The sequence below is a fragment of the Elephantulus edwardii genome, unplaced genomic scaffold (assembly GCF_000299155.1).
Source record: "Elephantulus edwardii isolate Elephantulus edwardi_28Jun2011 unplaced genomic scaffold, EleEdw1.0 scaffold00079, whole genome shotgun sequence".
Classification (NCBI taxonomy): domain Eukaryota; kingdom Metazoa; phylum Chordata; class Mammalia; order Macroscelidea; family Macroscelididae; genus Elephantulus; species Elephantulus edwardii.
Genome location: NW_006399829.1, coordinates 10,801,846 through 10,818,187, shown reverse-complemented (window position 1 = coordinate 10,818,187; position 16,342 = coordinate 10,801,846). Strand labels below are relative to the sequence as shown.

At 38.5% G+C, this 16,342-nt stretch overlaps 1 protein-coding gene across 1 annotated transcript in view; it reads left to right on the top strand.

Moving 5' to 3' along the window:
* The window catches only part of SKIV2L2 (superkiller viralicidic activity 2-like 2 (S. cerevisiae)), a 120,128-nt gene that overhangs the window by 84,900 nt on the left and 18,886 nt on the right, over positions 1 to 16,342 (top strand). Inside the window, exon 24 of the mRNA XM_006889591.1 lies at positions 5,385 to 5,548. Coding sequence (XP_006889653.1) covers positions 5,385 to 5,548 — 164 coding nt within the window. The remainder of the gene's footprint in view (positions 1 to 5,384; positions 5,549 to 16,342) is intronic.

Below are 16,342 nucleotides of genomic sequence, written 5' to 3'. Positions count from 1 at the left end.
AATGTCCTCCAGGGTCACCCATTTTGAATAATATTGCACGAGTTCCTTGTTTTTCAATGCAGTGTAGTATTCCATTGTGTGAATATACCACAGCTTCTCTGTCCATTTGTTTGTTGATGGGCACTTAGGTTGTTTCCAACTCCTTGCTATTGTGAACAAAACCGTGATAAACATGGTGTGCATATATCTGCTTAGATGTCAGTTATGGTCTCTTTGGGGTATATTCTCAGTAGTGGAATTGCTGGGTCAAATGGTATCACTATTTGCAACTTTTTGAGAAAGTGCCATACTGCCTTCCACAGTGGTTGCACCATTTTACACTCCTACCAACAGTGGGTAAGGGTTCCAGTTTCTCCACAACCTCGCCAGCATTTGTTGCTTGCTGTTTTGCTATTCTGACTGGGGTGAGATGATAGCTTATACTTGTTTTGATTTGCATCTCTCTTAGAGCTAGGGATTTTGCATATTTCTTCATGTGCTTGTTAACCATCTGAATGTCATCTTTGGTGAAGTGTCTGTTCATATCTTGTACCCATTTTTCAGTTGGATTATTTACCTTTATCTTGTGAATATTTGTAAATATTTGTATAAAGATATTTGTGTGCACATGTTGTAGTTCTCTTGGATTTATCTTTATCACAAACTAGGTTTTATATCCATTGAGTGGCATATTTGTTTTTAAGTTATTTCTACTTCCACAAGGGCCTAGTTTCCAAAATTATTATTGTTATGAAATACACTGGAGTTGATTACAACACATAGCGAACCTTTAAACTACAGATGAGATCCTGTACTGTCCTAATGATCTGTGAATATACCTAAGCCCTTTGTCCAGTATTTAATGGGATGGTGTCATTATAGCTTTAAAGCACTATTCATCCCTTCTAGCTTTTTTGTGCACTCACAAAAATCTGAAATATTGGACTTTTCTTTCACTAACTTTCAACCTTTGTATATTTCTGAATACTTAACAAAGTACTCTCTTAAGCTCCATATATGAGCGTTCTCAAACTTCAGAAAACAAATGTCCACTTTTTCTGTTAGACCTTAGAAGTCATCATAGGGTAGATTTGCATTTCTTCTTACCCTGGTAATATGGTTACACAGCTGTTCACAGCAGTGTAAGATGTTAAGAGGCTGGTAGCTGATGTTTGAACCTTATCTTCATCTCTCACCAGCAACTGACTTTTTCATCCCAACCAGCCACAGCTCCCTGACCTTAGCCAGTTATCTTTGCCTCAATTTTCTCATTAAAATGTATATTTAAGTATAGAGCAGGGTTTAGGGCTGTTGTACATAGGGTCGCTATGAGTCGCAAACGACTTGACGGCACATAACAACACCCTTTTAAAGGATTGCTGTAAGAGTTAATTGAAATAAAGGAAAGCATTATAGTATATTATTGTTGCTAAGTCATCTCCAGCCAACTACAATTCATAGCGACCCTGTGAACAATAATCTATCATTCTCAAACCCTCTTTGCAATCATAGTAACCAATCCATCTTTTTTTATTTTATTTTTAATACTGGTTTACTTACAAAGTTCATATACAGTGTGTTTCATACAGTCATACAGTTTTCCCCATTCATTATTTTTTACAAAATTAATCACCATTGAACTATACCCACCATTACCCTCTCTTTCCAGACAAATACATCTTGTTGAGGAGCTTTCTCTCTTGTGGACCTTCTACTTTACCATGCATATCTTTTTTCAAGGACTTATGTTTCCTGACAAAATACCTAAAGAAACTTCATTATTATTGTCTGTAAGGAGCTCCCTGGTTACATTTGCAGATTTGTTTATTTTCAGCAGTCCATGAGATAAGCAGCCATCTTTCCCAACACCACAGTTCACAGACATCAGTTCTTCCTTGGTACGCCTTATTCGTTGTTCAACTTCCCCATGCATATGAAACAGTGATAAATAACCATTACTTGGGTCAGGCGGAGCTTAGTCTTCAAACTGACATCCTTAAGCACTTTGGAGTAGTTCTTGGCAAACACTTTCTCTGATTATTTTTGACTGCTGCTATAGTGGATGTTGTGGATCCTTGACAATTTCAGTCTTTTCCATTTCTATCACGTTGTCACCTATTGGTCCAGTGGTGAGGATTTTTGTTTTTTTGATGTTGATAGAATCTGTATTGAAGGCTGTAGTCTTTTCCTTATGCAGTAAGTGTTTAAAGTTTACTTTCTGCAAGCAAGGTGTGTCATACATATAATGCAGACTCTTCCTCCAATTCTGATGCCATTTATTTTCTTCATGTAAGTCTAGCTTTTCAGTTATTTGCCCAGGAGACATATTGAATATATAAATAAAGATAAAGGATACAACTGATATAAATCCTTCCTGATTTTTTAAAACCATGTAATATTCCCTTGTTCTTTTCGAAAGACTTTCTTGGTCTATGGTCAGGTTCCATATGGACAAAATTAAGTATTCTAAAATTCCCATTCCTCTAAGTATTGACTACAATTTATTAGGAACCACATACTCATGCCCTTTGCATGGTCCTAAACTATGAATCATGTGAGAGCATTATGGCAGAAGATTAGTCCATAGTCTTTGACGTTAAAAGGAAATAAAAATGCAACTGGGGAAGAGCTGCCTTCTCTAAGGTGGAGTCCTTCTTAATGATGTGGCTGCCTGAAAGCTTTCACCCAGTGAAGAAACTTCATTTGCTGATAGAGCAAGAACCAAGATGAGGAGAAATGGCTGTAAACATTCCTAAATAATTGCAAAATGGAATATATGAACTATGAATCTAAGACATGAGGAGTTGTGAAAAATGAAATATAATCCATAAAGATTGACTATATCCTATACCTTAGTGAACTGTGATGGACTAATAGTTGACTATTTTAAATCAGACAGTCATACCTCTACTATATAGTAGGAATGATGAAGAGAAATGGTGTTAGCATTTTTTAAAAATTACAAGTTTGATTTTATTCTGACATTGAAACTGCAATAAAGTGGTTCATGACTGAAATAGCCTTCATGAGGAAATGCTCTTAATTGTCAGAAAGAACATTTCAAGGTCTATCCTGAAGTACAGTGCTGTAAGTGATAGGATAGTGTCCACAGTTATACAAGAAAGACATGTAAGTAGAACTGTTCAAATTTATACACCCACCACTAAATCCAAAGATAAGAAACCTAACATTTTTACAGACTTTTGCATTCTGAAATTGGTTAAACATGCTATCAATCTACGTCAATAGTAATTGGTAACTAGAATACATATTTTTAGAAACAGTATTTTAGACCAGTATTTTGAAAATGGAGCCTTGGTGACAGAAATGAGGCCAGAAATGAAATGGTAGAATTATGTACAATCTAATTTACTAATTACAAGTAACATTTATTAAAATATATGAACAGATGATTCATCAACAATCTGCGTTACGCAGATGACACAACCCTGCTTACTGAAACTGAGGAGGACCTGAAGCACTTGCTGCAGAGGGTCAGGACTGCAGCCTCCAATATGGATTGAGGCTCAATGCCAAGAAGACAAAGATTCTCACCAGTGGACCAACTGGCAGCATCAGGATGGATGGTGAAGAGATTGTTCACAGCTTTAGTTTGCTTGGCTCCACAGTCAACACTCTTGGCACCAGTAGCCAGGAAATTAAAAGGCGCATTGCCATGGGAAAGTCTGCTGTTAGGACTTCTCCAGAGTATTGAAGAGCAATGGTGTCTCTCTGGAGACTAAGGTGTGTCTGACACAGGCCATGGTCTTTGCTATCACTTGTTATGCAACAGAGAGTTGGACAGTGACTAAGGAGGACAAAAGGAGAATTGATGCCTTTGAGCTGTGGTGCTGGAGAAGAGTATTGAGGGTCCCATAGACTGCTAGGAAAACAAACAAATTCATCCTGGAAAGGGTGAAACTGGGCGGCTCGTTGGAAGCAGGGATTCTGAGGCTCCATGTTGTAAGGAGGGACTGGTCTCTGGAGAGGGACATCATGCTTGGTAGGGTGGAGGAATAGTGCAGGCGGGGAAGGCCCTCTAGGAGGTGGATTGATTCAGTGACTGGCGTAATTGGGATGTGTGTATCAGAGACAGTGTGATTGGCACAGGACAGGGCAGAGTTTAGGGCTGTTGTACATAGGGTCGCTATGAGTCGCAAGCAACTCGACAGCACATAACAACAACAACAATACATAGTCTAGTGAAATACACAGATTCAAATTGACCACATCTTTGAGAAGACACAGTTGTTGTTGTTGTTGTTGTTGTTGTTGTTGTTGTTGTTGTTACGTGCCATCACATCGCCTGCAACTCATAGCAATTCCATATATAATATCTCTGAACCCTCTTCTGTCCTGAGCCAATCTCAGTTTCCCTGACATACCTACCCGCCATTTCCCCATTTACTGTGTCAGTCCATTTTATGTAGGGTTTTCCTCTCCTGCACTGCCCCTGCACCCTTCAGAAGCATGATATCCTTCTCTGAGGACTGTCCTTTCCTGGCAACATGCCCAAAGTATGTGAGATGGAGCTCACATAATTAGTTGTCTGTTTATTGTCGTGACTATCACAGTTGCTTATCCTTTTCCCTCCTCATTAATGATCCTCTGCCAGATGTCTGGTCTTTAATTGTCAGCATTTGAATCCCTAGTCTTTTTTTTTGTTTGTTTTTCTGTTTCTAGTTTTGGGAATTTAAATCCCCCACATCAGGATTCCAGAATTTCTTTGCTATTATTCAGCCATACTCTTTGCACTATTGAGAATTAAGTACTATTTACTAAGTACATTTTAGAACTCACTAGGTCGAAAGTATTACCTCAAAATACATTTATATTTCAGTCTTTCATCTCTGTCTTTAAAGTTAAAGCCTTTAGTGTTTATAAAACCATGTCCAGATGAGGTATATTTGTGATAAGATTTGAAGACAAAAAAGGGAAGAATTCATCACATCCTGATGGAAATGGACTTAGTCTAGAGATAAGATCATACATTCTCTTCTTCCCCCCACCCCTTGTTTTTAGAACTACCTATTAATTTATTAAGCATGAAAAATTGATGAGGTCTGTACTCAAGGAGCATAATTTGTTTTCCAATGAATCCTGTCTTGGGAAAACTCATAACAATTCACTACTGACTTAAAAACTGGTATCTCCTTGCATTGCCTGAAGATTCTCAATTGATTGTTTATGCTTTCCATATATGTTAACATTTTAGGTAGTTTTTCTAACTTCAGACATTTCATTCCTCTTTGGTGATATCTTGAGAATGTATAGAAAACCCTTAGAAAACAGAGAAGTATATTGGAAGATGTTCTTCTACAAGAGTAGTTAATGATTTGTAAATAAACACCATTTTACATTGTTGACTTTAATATTGCATTTTCTTATACTTTCATATGCCTTAGATTGCAGTAGATATTAAATCTGCAAAGCGAGAACTGAAGAAAGCAAGAACTGTCCTACAAATGGATGAACTGAAATGTCGCAAACGAGTTTTAAGAAGATTGGGATTTGCCACATCTTCTGATGTCATAGAGATGAAGGGGCGAGTGGCTTGTGAGATTAGCAGGTAACACTTTAATATTGTTATACAAAGTTCATTTTAATTATAAGTACCATTACCAAATTAAAAGGCTTTTAGTCTTTTGAGTGTACAAGAACTGCCTTAAAAATAACTTTTGTACAGGTTGTTGTTAGTGGCCATCAAATCAAGCTCAACTCATAGCAACCCTTTGTCCTGTCCTATGCCATCCTCACAATCTCTGATACACTCAAGCCCATTGCTGCAGTCACTGTGTCAGTCCACCTGGTTGAGGGTCTTACTCTCCTTCACTGCCCCTCCACCTTCCAAATATGATGTCCCTCCCAAAGGAATAACGTCTCTTAGCAACATGCCCAGAGTATGTGAAATGAGGCTTCATCATATTTGCCTTCAAGGAGCACTCTGGCTGCACCTTATCCAAGCCTTATCTGTTCTTTTTAGCAATCCAAGGGCTATTAAGCACTCTTCTCCAACACTGGTCAGAGAAGTCAGTTCTTGTGTCAACCTTATTCATTGTCCATCTCTCCGATACATAGCCTGTGATTGCAAAGACCATAGTCTGAATAAGGCACACTTCCTCAAACTGATATCATTACTCCTCAATTGTTTTGAGAATTCTCTGGCTACACAAGAATACTCCAGTTGTGGGCTGGAAGCCTCTTGTTTAAACTAGTCCGGACCTGGTAGGTGGGCCTTTGTGATTAAAAAACCTTTGGGTCCTGTCTGAGAGTCTCTTGTTTGGAGCCTCTTGTTTGAAGTAGTTGGATTTTAGAAGATATGTTGTCTTGGTTTAATTAACAATTAGATGTAAAGCTGTTTGGTCATTTTGATTTTAGTGTGAAGACTGATTTGCTTTTAGAGTTACAAACTAAATTGGCAGTTTGTTGTGTTTGGGGAGAACATTGTTCTAATTGGTGTAGCACCTGTCCATCAGTGTGCTGTACAGAGATAACTTGTGGGTTGCTCTGATAGTGAAAGTTACCCCACCTGTGTCTCAGATGTGTAAAGGTTATCCATGGTGGACGGGTTTTAGTCGAGTTCCCACATTAAGACAGACTAGGAAGCAGGATTGGCCATCCACTTCTTAAATAACAGGCCTTTGAAAACCCTATGAGCATGAGAGGAATGCAAATAGTTACAGTAGTGTAGTGGTAGAGCCCAGATGGAAGTCCGTTATGTGAGGAAAAGCAGTGACAAACATTATAATTGGAACATAGCTTAAATTTTGGAAAACTAGAAATGGTAAAAATTGAAATGGAGGTGGAGGATCTCTGGAGGCCTAGTGGCAAGAAGCTGCACTGCAATCCCAGAGGTATGCGATTGGAATCCACCAGATGCTCCACTGGAGAAGGAGGGGCAATCTCCTCCTGCACCATTCAGATCTGATTTGACGGTACACACACAAAACACATAATAAAATTAAATTTAAAAAAAAAATGAAATGGAACAGATGAGATGGGTACCTTTTGAATCAGTTAATCATATGGTCGTCTATGTTGGGAATGAAAAACCGAAGAAGAATGGTGTTGCATTCATATTCACAAAGTCAATTTCAAGTTCTTTTTAAAATACATTTGTTGTGAGTGATGGGATATTATCCATAAGTGCACAAGGAAAACCTGATAATATAACTATTACTCAAATTACGCTCCTACGTCTAGAGCCAAAGAGGGAGAAAATGAGAATTTTTACCAAATCTTGCAGTCTGAAATTGACCGAAAATGCAGGCAAGATGTTAATTATAATTGGTGACTGGAATGCAAAAGGTGGGAACAGTGAAGAAGGAATAGTAGTTGAAAAATAGGAGTTTTGGATAGAAATGACGCTCGAAATGGAATGATCAAATTTTATATTTTCAATGATTTATTCATTGCAAATGCCTTTTTTAAAAGACAGATGATGACTTTACACATGGATCTCAACTGATAGGCTGCATAACAATCAAATTGACTACAGCTATGGAAGAAATCATTGGAGAAGCTTAGTATTAGCAGTTGAAACTAGGGTGGGGCGGACTGTGAGTCAGACCATCAATTACTCTTGTGCAAGTTCAAATTGAGGCAAAGGAAAATTAAAATAAGTCCATAAGAACCAAGGTAGGATCTTGAATCTATTCCATCTGAAATTCAAGATCATCTTGTGTTAGATGACCAGATGAATTGTGGGATGATGTCAAGGATATCATCAAGAAAGAAAAAGGTTGTTACAAAGAGGAAGAAAAAACTGAAAGGGATGTCAGAAGAGACTCTGAAAATTGCATTAGCCCGTTCAGAAGCCAAAACAAAGGGAAACAGGCTGAAGTAAAAGAGCTGAACAGAAGATTTCAAAGGGCAGCTTCAGAGGATAAAGCAAAGTTTTATAATAGAAGGTGCAGAGAGCTGGAATTGGAAAATAAAAAGAGAAGAACTCGCTCTGCATTTCTCAAACTGAAAGAACTGAAAGCCAAATTTAAGCCTCGAGTCACAGTATTGAAAGATGCTATGGGCAGTATATTTAATGACCAGGAAATCATCAAAAGAAGATAGAGGAATACACAGATTGACTTTACAAAAAAAAACCCTAATTGACACTGAAAAATTTCAGCAAGTACCTACCATATGAACAGGAGCCACTCGTAATGAAGACCAAGTGAAAGCTGCATTGAAGGCATTGGCAGCTCTGTAGGTAGGTCCCTATCTATGTACCATTCTGAGTAGTTTTCTGTAGTGCTCCAAATTCAGATTTGGCTCATGAATATCAAAAAATAAGAAAAAAGAGAGGGAAAAAAGTCTCAGGTTCCACTACTTTTTATAAGCACTGTTTAGATTTTGATGTATTTTTTTTCAGTCTCCTTTTTAAACTAATACATGGGATTTTTTTATTTTCTTAATTTTAATGAACACTTACAGAAAGTTTGGATTTCCATTGAGTCATTATTGCATTTTTCTCCCTGCCCATCCCTCCCCCACATTGTGGCATTTTTATGTATTTGTCATATTACTTGCACACAAAGTGGCTTAAAAAAGCAATAATCATTTCATTCATTCTCTTTCCTGATTTCTGTGGGTTCAGAATTCAGGAAAGGCTTGGGTGGTTCTGGTTCTGGGCCTGACATAGTTGCTGACAGTTGAATGATTGAGTGAAACAGCAGGAGTCTGGGTAAGCTGACAGATACTTAGAACTTTTCTTCTCTCCTTCGTGTCCCCTTCCTACTCCCTTCTTTCCTCTTCTGTCCCTTGGCTTAGTAGTAAGGAGTTGCACTTCCAACCCCAAAGCATATGGTTTGGATCTGACGGCTACTGCATGGGAGAAAGACTGGGGCAGTCTCCTCCCATGTAATTAACTGTCTGAAAACCTGCTGGAAGGTGTGCTGTGAGTCACTTCTGACGGGATGGTATATGACAACAAAGATAACTAAAATCCTCTCCTTAGCCCTTTCTTATGGGGCGGCTTCAGGTATTCTCTCCAGTTATGCTATTTTAGGCTATTTCTGGACCTACGTTCACAGTCTTGAGGCTCTAACCTGTGTGTGTATTCTTGCAACTTGAGGTCATAGTCACAGTACCTTTTCTGACCTGATTTTTGATGTCCAATATCATACTTCTACCGCATTTGCTTGATTATAGTGACTCATAAACCTGTCTAGATTGAAGTGTAGAAAAATCAGACAACTTCCCAATGGGGATTACACAGTAGGATTTTCATTGATGATTCATAGAAATATTCTGTGACTTTGCCTTTCTCTACAGACGCCAGTAACCATATGTAGTTATTAAGTATTTAAAATGAGGTTCATGGATTAAGAAATTAAATTTTTTAATTGTACTTTATTTTTATTGCTACATGTGAGTAAGAAAGTTTATGTACATTGATTGGTGCAACTGAAGGAAATGTGGGACGGCAGATAATATTATAGCGAGCTTTAAAAAATACAATTTATGTTGTTGTTATGTGCTGTCAAGTCACTTGAGACTCATAGCATCCCTATGTACAATAGCCCTAAACTCTTCTCTGTCCTGTGCCAATCACACTGTCCAATACACCCATCCCGATTACCCCAGTCACTAAATCAATCCATTTCATAGAGAGCCTTTCCCTCCAGTGCTGTCCCTCCACCCTACCAAGCATGATGTCCCTCTCCAGAGACCGCTTCCTTTTTACAACATGTCCAAAGTATGTTAGACGGAGCCTCAGAACTCTTGCCTCCAGGGAGCCGCCTGGTTTAACCTTTTCCAGGGTGAATCTGTTTGTTTTCCTAGCAGTCCATGGTACTCTCAATACTCTTCTCCAGCACCACAGCTCAAAGGCATCAATTCTCCTTCTATCCTCCTTAGTCACTGTCCAACTCTCTGTTGCATAACAAGTGATAGCAAAGACCATGGCCTGTGTCAGACACACCTTAGTCTCCAGAGAGACACCATTGCTCTTCAGTACTTTGGAGAGGTCCTAACAGCAGACTTTCCCATGGCAATGCAGCTTTTAATTTCCTGGCTACTGGTGCTAAGAGTGTTGACTGTGGAGCCAAACAAACTAAAGCTGTGAACAATCTCAATCTCTTCACCATCCATCCTGATGCTGCCACTTGGTCCACTGGTGAGAATCTTTGTCTTCTTGACATTGAGCCTCAATCCATATTGGAGGCTGCAGTCCTTAACCCTCTGCAGCAAGCGCTTCAGGTCCTCTTCAGTTTCGGCAAACAGGGTTGTGTCATCTGCATAACACAGATTGTTGATAAATCATCCTCCAATCTTGACCCCATATTTCTCCTCATAGAGCCCAGCCTCCCAGATAATCTGTTCTGCGTACACGTTGAAAAGGTATGAAGACAGGACACATCCCTGGAGTACGCCCTTCCCAATTTTGAACCATGCAGTGTTTCCTTGCTCTTTTCTGACGACTGCCTCTTGGTCCAAGTATAGGTTTCTCATTAGCACGATTAAATGTTCTGGGATTCCCATTCTTCTCAGAGTCAGCCACAGTTTGTTATGATCCACACAGTCAAATGCCTTTGCATAATCAATGAAACACAGATATACATTCCTCTTGTATTCCCTGCTTTCAGCTAAGGTCCATCTAACATTAGCTATAATATCCCTAGGACCACGACCCCTTCTAACCCCAGCCTGGACTTCTGGCAGTTCTCTGCTGATGTGCTGTTACAGTCGTTTTTGGATAATCTTCAGTAGAATCTTGCTTGCATGTGAAATCGATGATATTGTTCTGTAGTTTACACACTCTGTTGGGTCTCCCTTCTTTAGGATGGAACAAATACAGATCTCTTCCAGTCAGTTGTCCAAGGGGTGGTTCTCCAGATTTCTTGGCACAATTTGGTGAGCACATCCAGGGCAGCATCTGTTAGCTGAAATATGTCAATTGGTATACCATCTATTCCTGGGGCCTTATTTTTTGCTCTTTCCTTCAAAGCAGCCTGAACTTCTTCCTTCATCACCATAGGCTCTTGCTCATATGTTGTTTCATGAAATTCTTCTGTGTCTGCCAATTCCTTTCGATACAGTGACTCAGTATATTTTTCCATCTTCTTTTCATACTCCCTGGATCATTTAATATTCTGCCCAAAGCATCCTTGATTATAGCAACTCGAGGTTTGAATTTGTTCTTCAGTTTCTTGAGCTTAAGAAATGCTGAGCGAGTTTAGCCCTTTTGATTTTCTGGCTCCAACTTCTTGTACATTTCATTGTAATATTTACTTTGTCATCCTGTGCTGCCTGTTTAAATCTTCTGTTCAACTCTTTAGTATCTTGAATTCTTCCTTCTTGGGACTGTTTCCAGCTCTTGGAACCTTAGCTCCTTCTTTCTTATCTTGGCAGTCATAATCTGGTGGTATGCAACGTCATCTTTTGTCTTGTTTTGCCCTTAACTGTGACCTTGCTTTCATTGATTGAAGTGAAAAAAGACATTTGAAATAATTTTATATCATCATGACATTAAATACAGGCATGTCGAGAAATAAGCTTTGTGAATGGTTTTGGACGTTCATTATGTCTATCTAGATGAATTCATATGTCTTCAAGGGCTATAGGAAGACCAGTTTAATGGACAGCTCATGACCACCAATAGGGGCAGTCACTGCCCAGCCCCCAAAAGTTGTCATGACAAAATACTACAATATTTTTCAGTGTAAAGAAGCCTTAAAGATTACATGTGAAATCTCTTTGATTTTTAAGTGAACATAAACTAATTCAGAATGGTTTTTTAAACCAAAAAACCCAGCAACGATATATATTACTCTTGTAGGTCAAATAAGTAATTTTCTGACCTCTCGTTTCCCTTAAACCTATAAACCAGTTTGACTTTCCTGCTTTTAGTTTTTTTTATCAGTACTGAAATTTTTATTATTTTTTTGTTCATGAACTTCAGGTGTTATACACTCATTCATATACATTCTATTTCATTGATGTACACAGTATATTACACATTCATATACATTGTATTTTACATAATTAATTCCTTTGATCTATGCCTATTATTGTTCCCTTTGCATTTTACCTATTCTTTTAAACCCTATCCACTCACATTTCTGGGATTCCCCATCTTTTTCTGCCCTCTTTCTCCTCTTCCCCTTTCCCTTTTGCACATTTATTCGTATATCTTGCCCAGTATCTTCCCCACAGTAGTGGTCTTGAGCATTTGGCCTTCTGTGACTTATTTCACTCAACTCAATACCCCCTAGACTCTTCCATGTTGGGCCATACTTTAAGAATCCTTTTTTCTTCAATACTGTTTAGTATACCATTGTGTGACTATACCATAGTTTCTCGATCCATTCATGTTTTTATCAAGTATTTGGGTTGTTTCCATTTTACTGTTGTGCATAATGTTGCTGTGAATGTAGGTGTACAAATCTCCATCTGTGTCTAAGTTCTTAATTTTGCTGGGGTATATTGCTAGTAGTGGCATTGCTAGTTCAGGTGAAATTTCCATGTTCAGCTCTTTAAGGAGATGCCAAACTGCCTTCCATAGCAGTTGTACCATTTTAAAATATCACCAGTAGTGCCAAAGAGTGCCAATCCATCCATCTGCATTCCCTCCAGCATTTGTTGTTCGTTGTCCTGTTGAACTTTGCTATTACTTCTGTTAGGTGAGATGGTTATCTCAGTGTAGTTTTGATTTGTGTCTCTGATTGTCATTGATTTTGAACATTTCCTCATGTGTTTGTTGACCATCTGAATGTCCTTTGTGAAGAGTTGTTTCTTGTCTTTTGCCCCTTCTGTGATTACCAGTCTTTTGTTTCTTGCAGATCTCTGTCTGAAATGTCTTGATCTAATGTTCTCCCAGTCTGTAAGGTTTCTTTTCACGCTCAAAAAGTTGTATCAAATTTTTGATAAATGGAGAATTGCCTCATCCTTCTTCATAAAGTCCTGCTTCTTGAGTGATTTACTTGGAATACTAATTAAATGGACATTGAGAAAGCATACAACTTTGACTCACACTTTTTTTCCTTTTTAAATTGTTCAATGTTTGGACTCTTTGACAGCTTTTTGGTCTAGGTGTAGATTTCATATGAGCACAATTAAGAGTTTTGGAATTCTCATTCTTTTCTGTGTTAGCCATAAATTGTTGTGATCCACATAGTTAAATGCCTTTGCACAGTCAATAAAATGCAGATAGACATCCTTTTGGTATTTTCTGCTTTTAACCAAGATCATCAGCAATGACATTGCTGTGGCCATGACCTTTTCTAAATCCAGTTTGAATTTCTGGCAGGTCTCTTGTCAATGATTTTGGATTAATGTTAGTAAAACTATACTATAGATTGTCTTAATAGGTAGCATTTTGTTGACGAGTCAGAACCAACCCGTAGCTGACCTCCAGTGAGTTTTCAGAGGCAGTTAATTGCAGGGAGGAGATTGCCCATCCTTCTCCCACGGAGCAGCTGTTGCATTCGAACCACATGCCTTTGGGATTGTGGTGCAGCTTCTTTTCAGAAGCTTCTTACTAGCCTTTTATAGGTTACCAGAAACTCCCTTAATAATTAACATAGAAATGAATCCTTACCATTAAGCCATTAGATAGAGTTCCCTGGTACAGGCATGGATACCTAGAAAATTAATATCTATGCCAAGTATCTATAGTATGCCAAGGAGCTCTGGTAGCTTAATTTAAATAAGAATTTGCACTCTCGACCCAAAGTAGATGGGGCCCAAATCTCGCAGCTGCTCTACAGTGGAAAGATGGGCAGTATCCTTCCATGCAATTTAGTGCCTCTGGAAACCAATCAGAGGGTTAGCTATGAGTTGACTTGACAGTACATAACACCACCTTCACCTAGATTGCTGTTTTTAGGTGCTGTTGCATTGACTCTTTGTGACTCTTGACCCAGAGTTATCCTTCATACAATATCTCTAAACCTTGCCTCATCATGTGTCATCTTCACAATGTCCACTTTATTTAACTTCGTGGTTGAAGTCACTGTGTTCTGCGCCAGTAGGCAGTATCATGATTGATGGAGAAAAGATTGAGGTTGTTAGCAATTTCTTCTTGCTCAGATCCACAATCAGCACTCTTGGCACCAGCAGTCAGGAAATCAAAAGACAAGTTGCACTGGGGAAATGTGCTGTTGGGGACCTCTCCAGAGTGCTAACGTGCAATGATGTTAGTCTAGAGACTTAAGGTGCACCTGATTCAGGCTTTGGTCTTCTTAGTTGCTTGCTATCACATTGAGAGCTGGACAGTGAAAAAGGATGACAGAAGAATGAATGCCTTTGAGTTGTATTGAAGAAGTCTGTCCTGGAGTTGTTGCAGTCCAGGTTACTCTCTGGAGGCAAGGATTGTGAAACTCTGTTTCATATACTTTGGGCGTGTTGCAAAGAAGGACCAGTCCTTGGAGAAGGACATCATGCTTGGAAGGGGTAGAGAGCACAGGAGGAGAAAACCCTAGACGAGATGGATTGACAATGTGGGCCACTGGGGTAGAGTGTGTCAGAGGTGGTGAGGTGGGCTGAGGGTAGGGCAAGGTTTAGAGCCATTGTTGATAGCATCTCTATGATTCATAGTCATCTCGACGGCACATAACTACAATAGCATGTCAGTTCATCTGGTTAAGGTCTTTCCTTTTCTGATTCTCCAGCTTTCAAAGCATGATGTAACTTTTTTTTTTCAGGGACTCCTGACAGCATGCCCAAAGTCTCATAATCTTTGCCCCTAAGGAGCACTCTGGGTGCCCTTCTTCCAACATAGATTGATTTATTCTTTTGGCATTCCGTGGCAGTACATTCCGAACTCTGGCCAGTACCACAGTTCAGGGGCATCAGTAATTCTTTGGTCTTCCTTATGCTTTGTCCAGCTTTCACATATATATATGATGAGAACGTGGTTGAATCCAGTGCACATCTTTTAAAGTACATTCTTGTTCTTTAGTACTTTAAAGAGGACATTGACAATGGATTTACCCAGTAGATTACGTTTTTATTTATTGTCTACTGCTTACTTGGATGTTGATTGTGGATCCAAGAAATCAGAAACCCTTTACAACATCAGTTTTTTTCACCATCTCATAATATTGTTTTAATAATATCTACTTGTTAGTCACCTGTACTAGCCTTGGAAAATGGATATTGAGTTTATTTCTTTTTATTTTGGATCAATATCATATGAAAATATATTAAGTAATCCCTAATATGTGTTTCTCCTTCTAGTCTATATATTGGTAAATAAAATCTAACTCTTAAAATCATTGTTTTTTATGGAGTCATCCTATAGTCCTCTGTCCTTCCCATCCTTCTGTGCTTTTCTCTATACTCATGCTGTTCCTTGGAAAGGGATAACATGATTGGAAAGGTAGAGAGAAGGTCGGCGAGTGGGAGGAAGACCCCTCAGCGAGATAGATGGACACAGTGACTGCAGCAGTGGGCTCAGATATATGAGAGATAGTGAGCATGGCACAAGATAGGACATGATGCAGGTCTTCTCACTTGGACAGTGAATCATACTTGACTTCAGAGTACCTATCAGTAACAAGCCTCTCAACTACTCCCACTGACATTCCTCATAATTTCTTGCGTAAGTGGCTGCATTGGCTTTCCTGTTTATTATCCTTAATGATGTGCATGGAGTGAAGCTTTTGGAATGTTGATTTGCTTATATGGTCTGACTCAGAATGAGGATAAACTGCTGGAAACATCTATTAATAATTGGAATGTTCCAACTAAGAATCAAAGAAAATTTAAGTTGTCCCCCGAAAATGGAACACTTAAGTAGATAAGTCATGGGTATTAATGTCTGGAAATGACAAATTGAAGAGGAAATGGTATTATAGGCTTGAATTAATTGTGACAAAATATTTCATAATCTATTCTGAAGTATAGTACTGTCAGTAATAAGATATTTATATCTAAACAAGGAAGACCTCTTGTCAGATTTATGACTGTTACTCAGATTTACTCACCAGTAAGTAAAGTAAAAAAGTTGAAGATTATTATCAACTTTTGAAATTTGAATATGATCAGATATGCAGATACAATGCAACTAATTACTGTGAAATACAGAATTGGTGGTGTGTTTTAACAGTTCAAGAGGAAGACTGACGACGTAATGATGAACATAGTAGAGATGTATTTGATATCTTGAATTAATTTGCAAGATGGATGTATTTTCATAAGTGATATTATGAGCAACAATTAGTGCATTCAAAGATAGTGATTGATTGTATTTTGATTTTCAGACGTGAAAAAACGTGTTTGTTATTTGTACATTCTCATTAAATTTGTAATGCTTCTAACCCTGTATTTTTTTTTCTATAATTATATTTTATTAATTTTCATAAACATTTACAGAGATTTTGGGCTTCCACTCATTCATTGTTGCACTATTCTCTCTACCCTC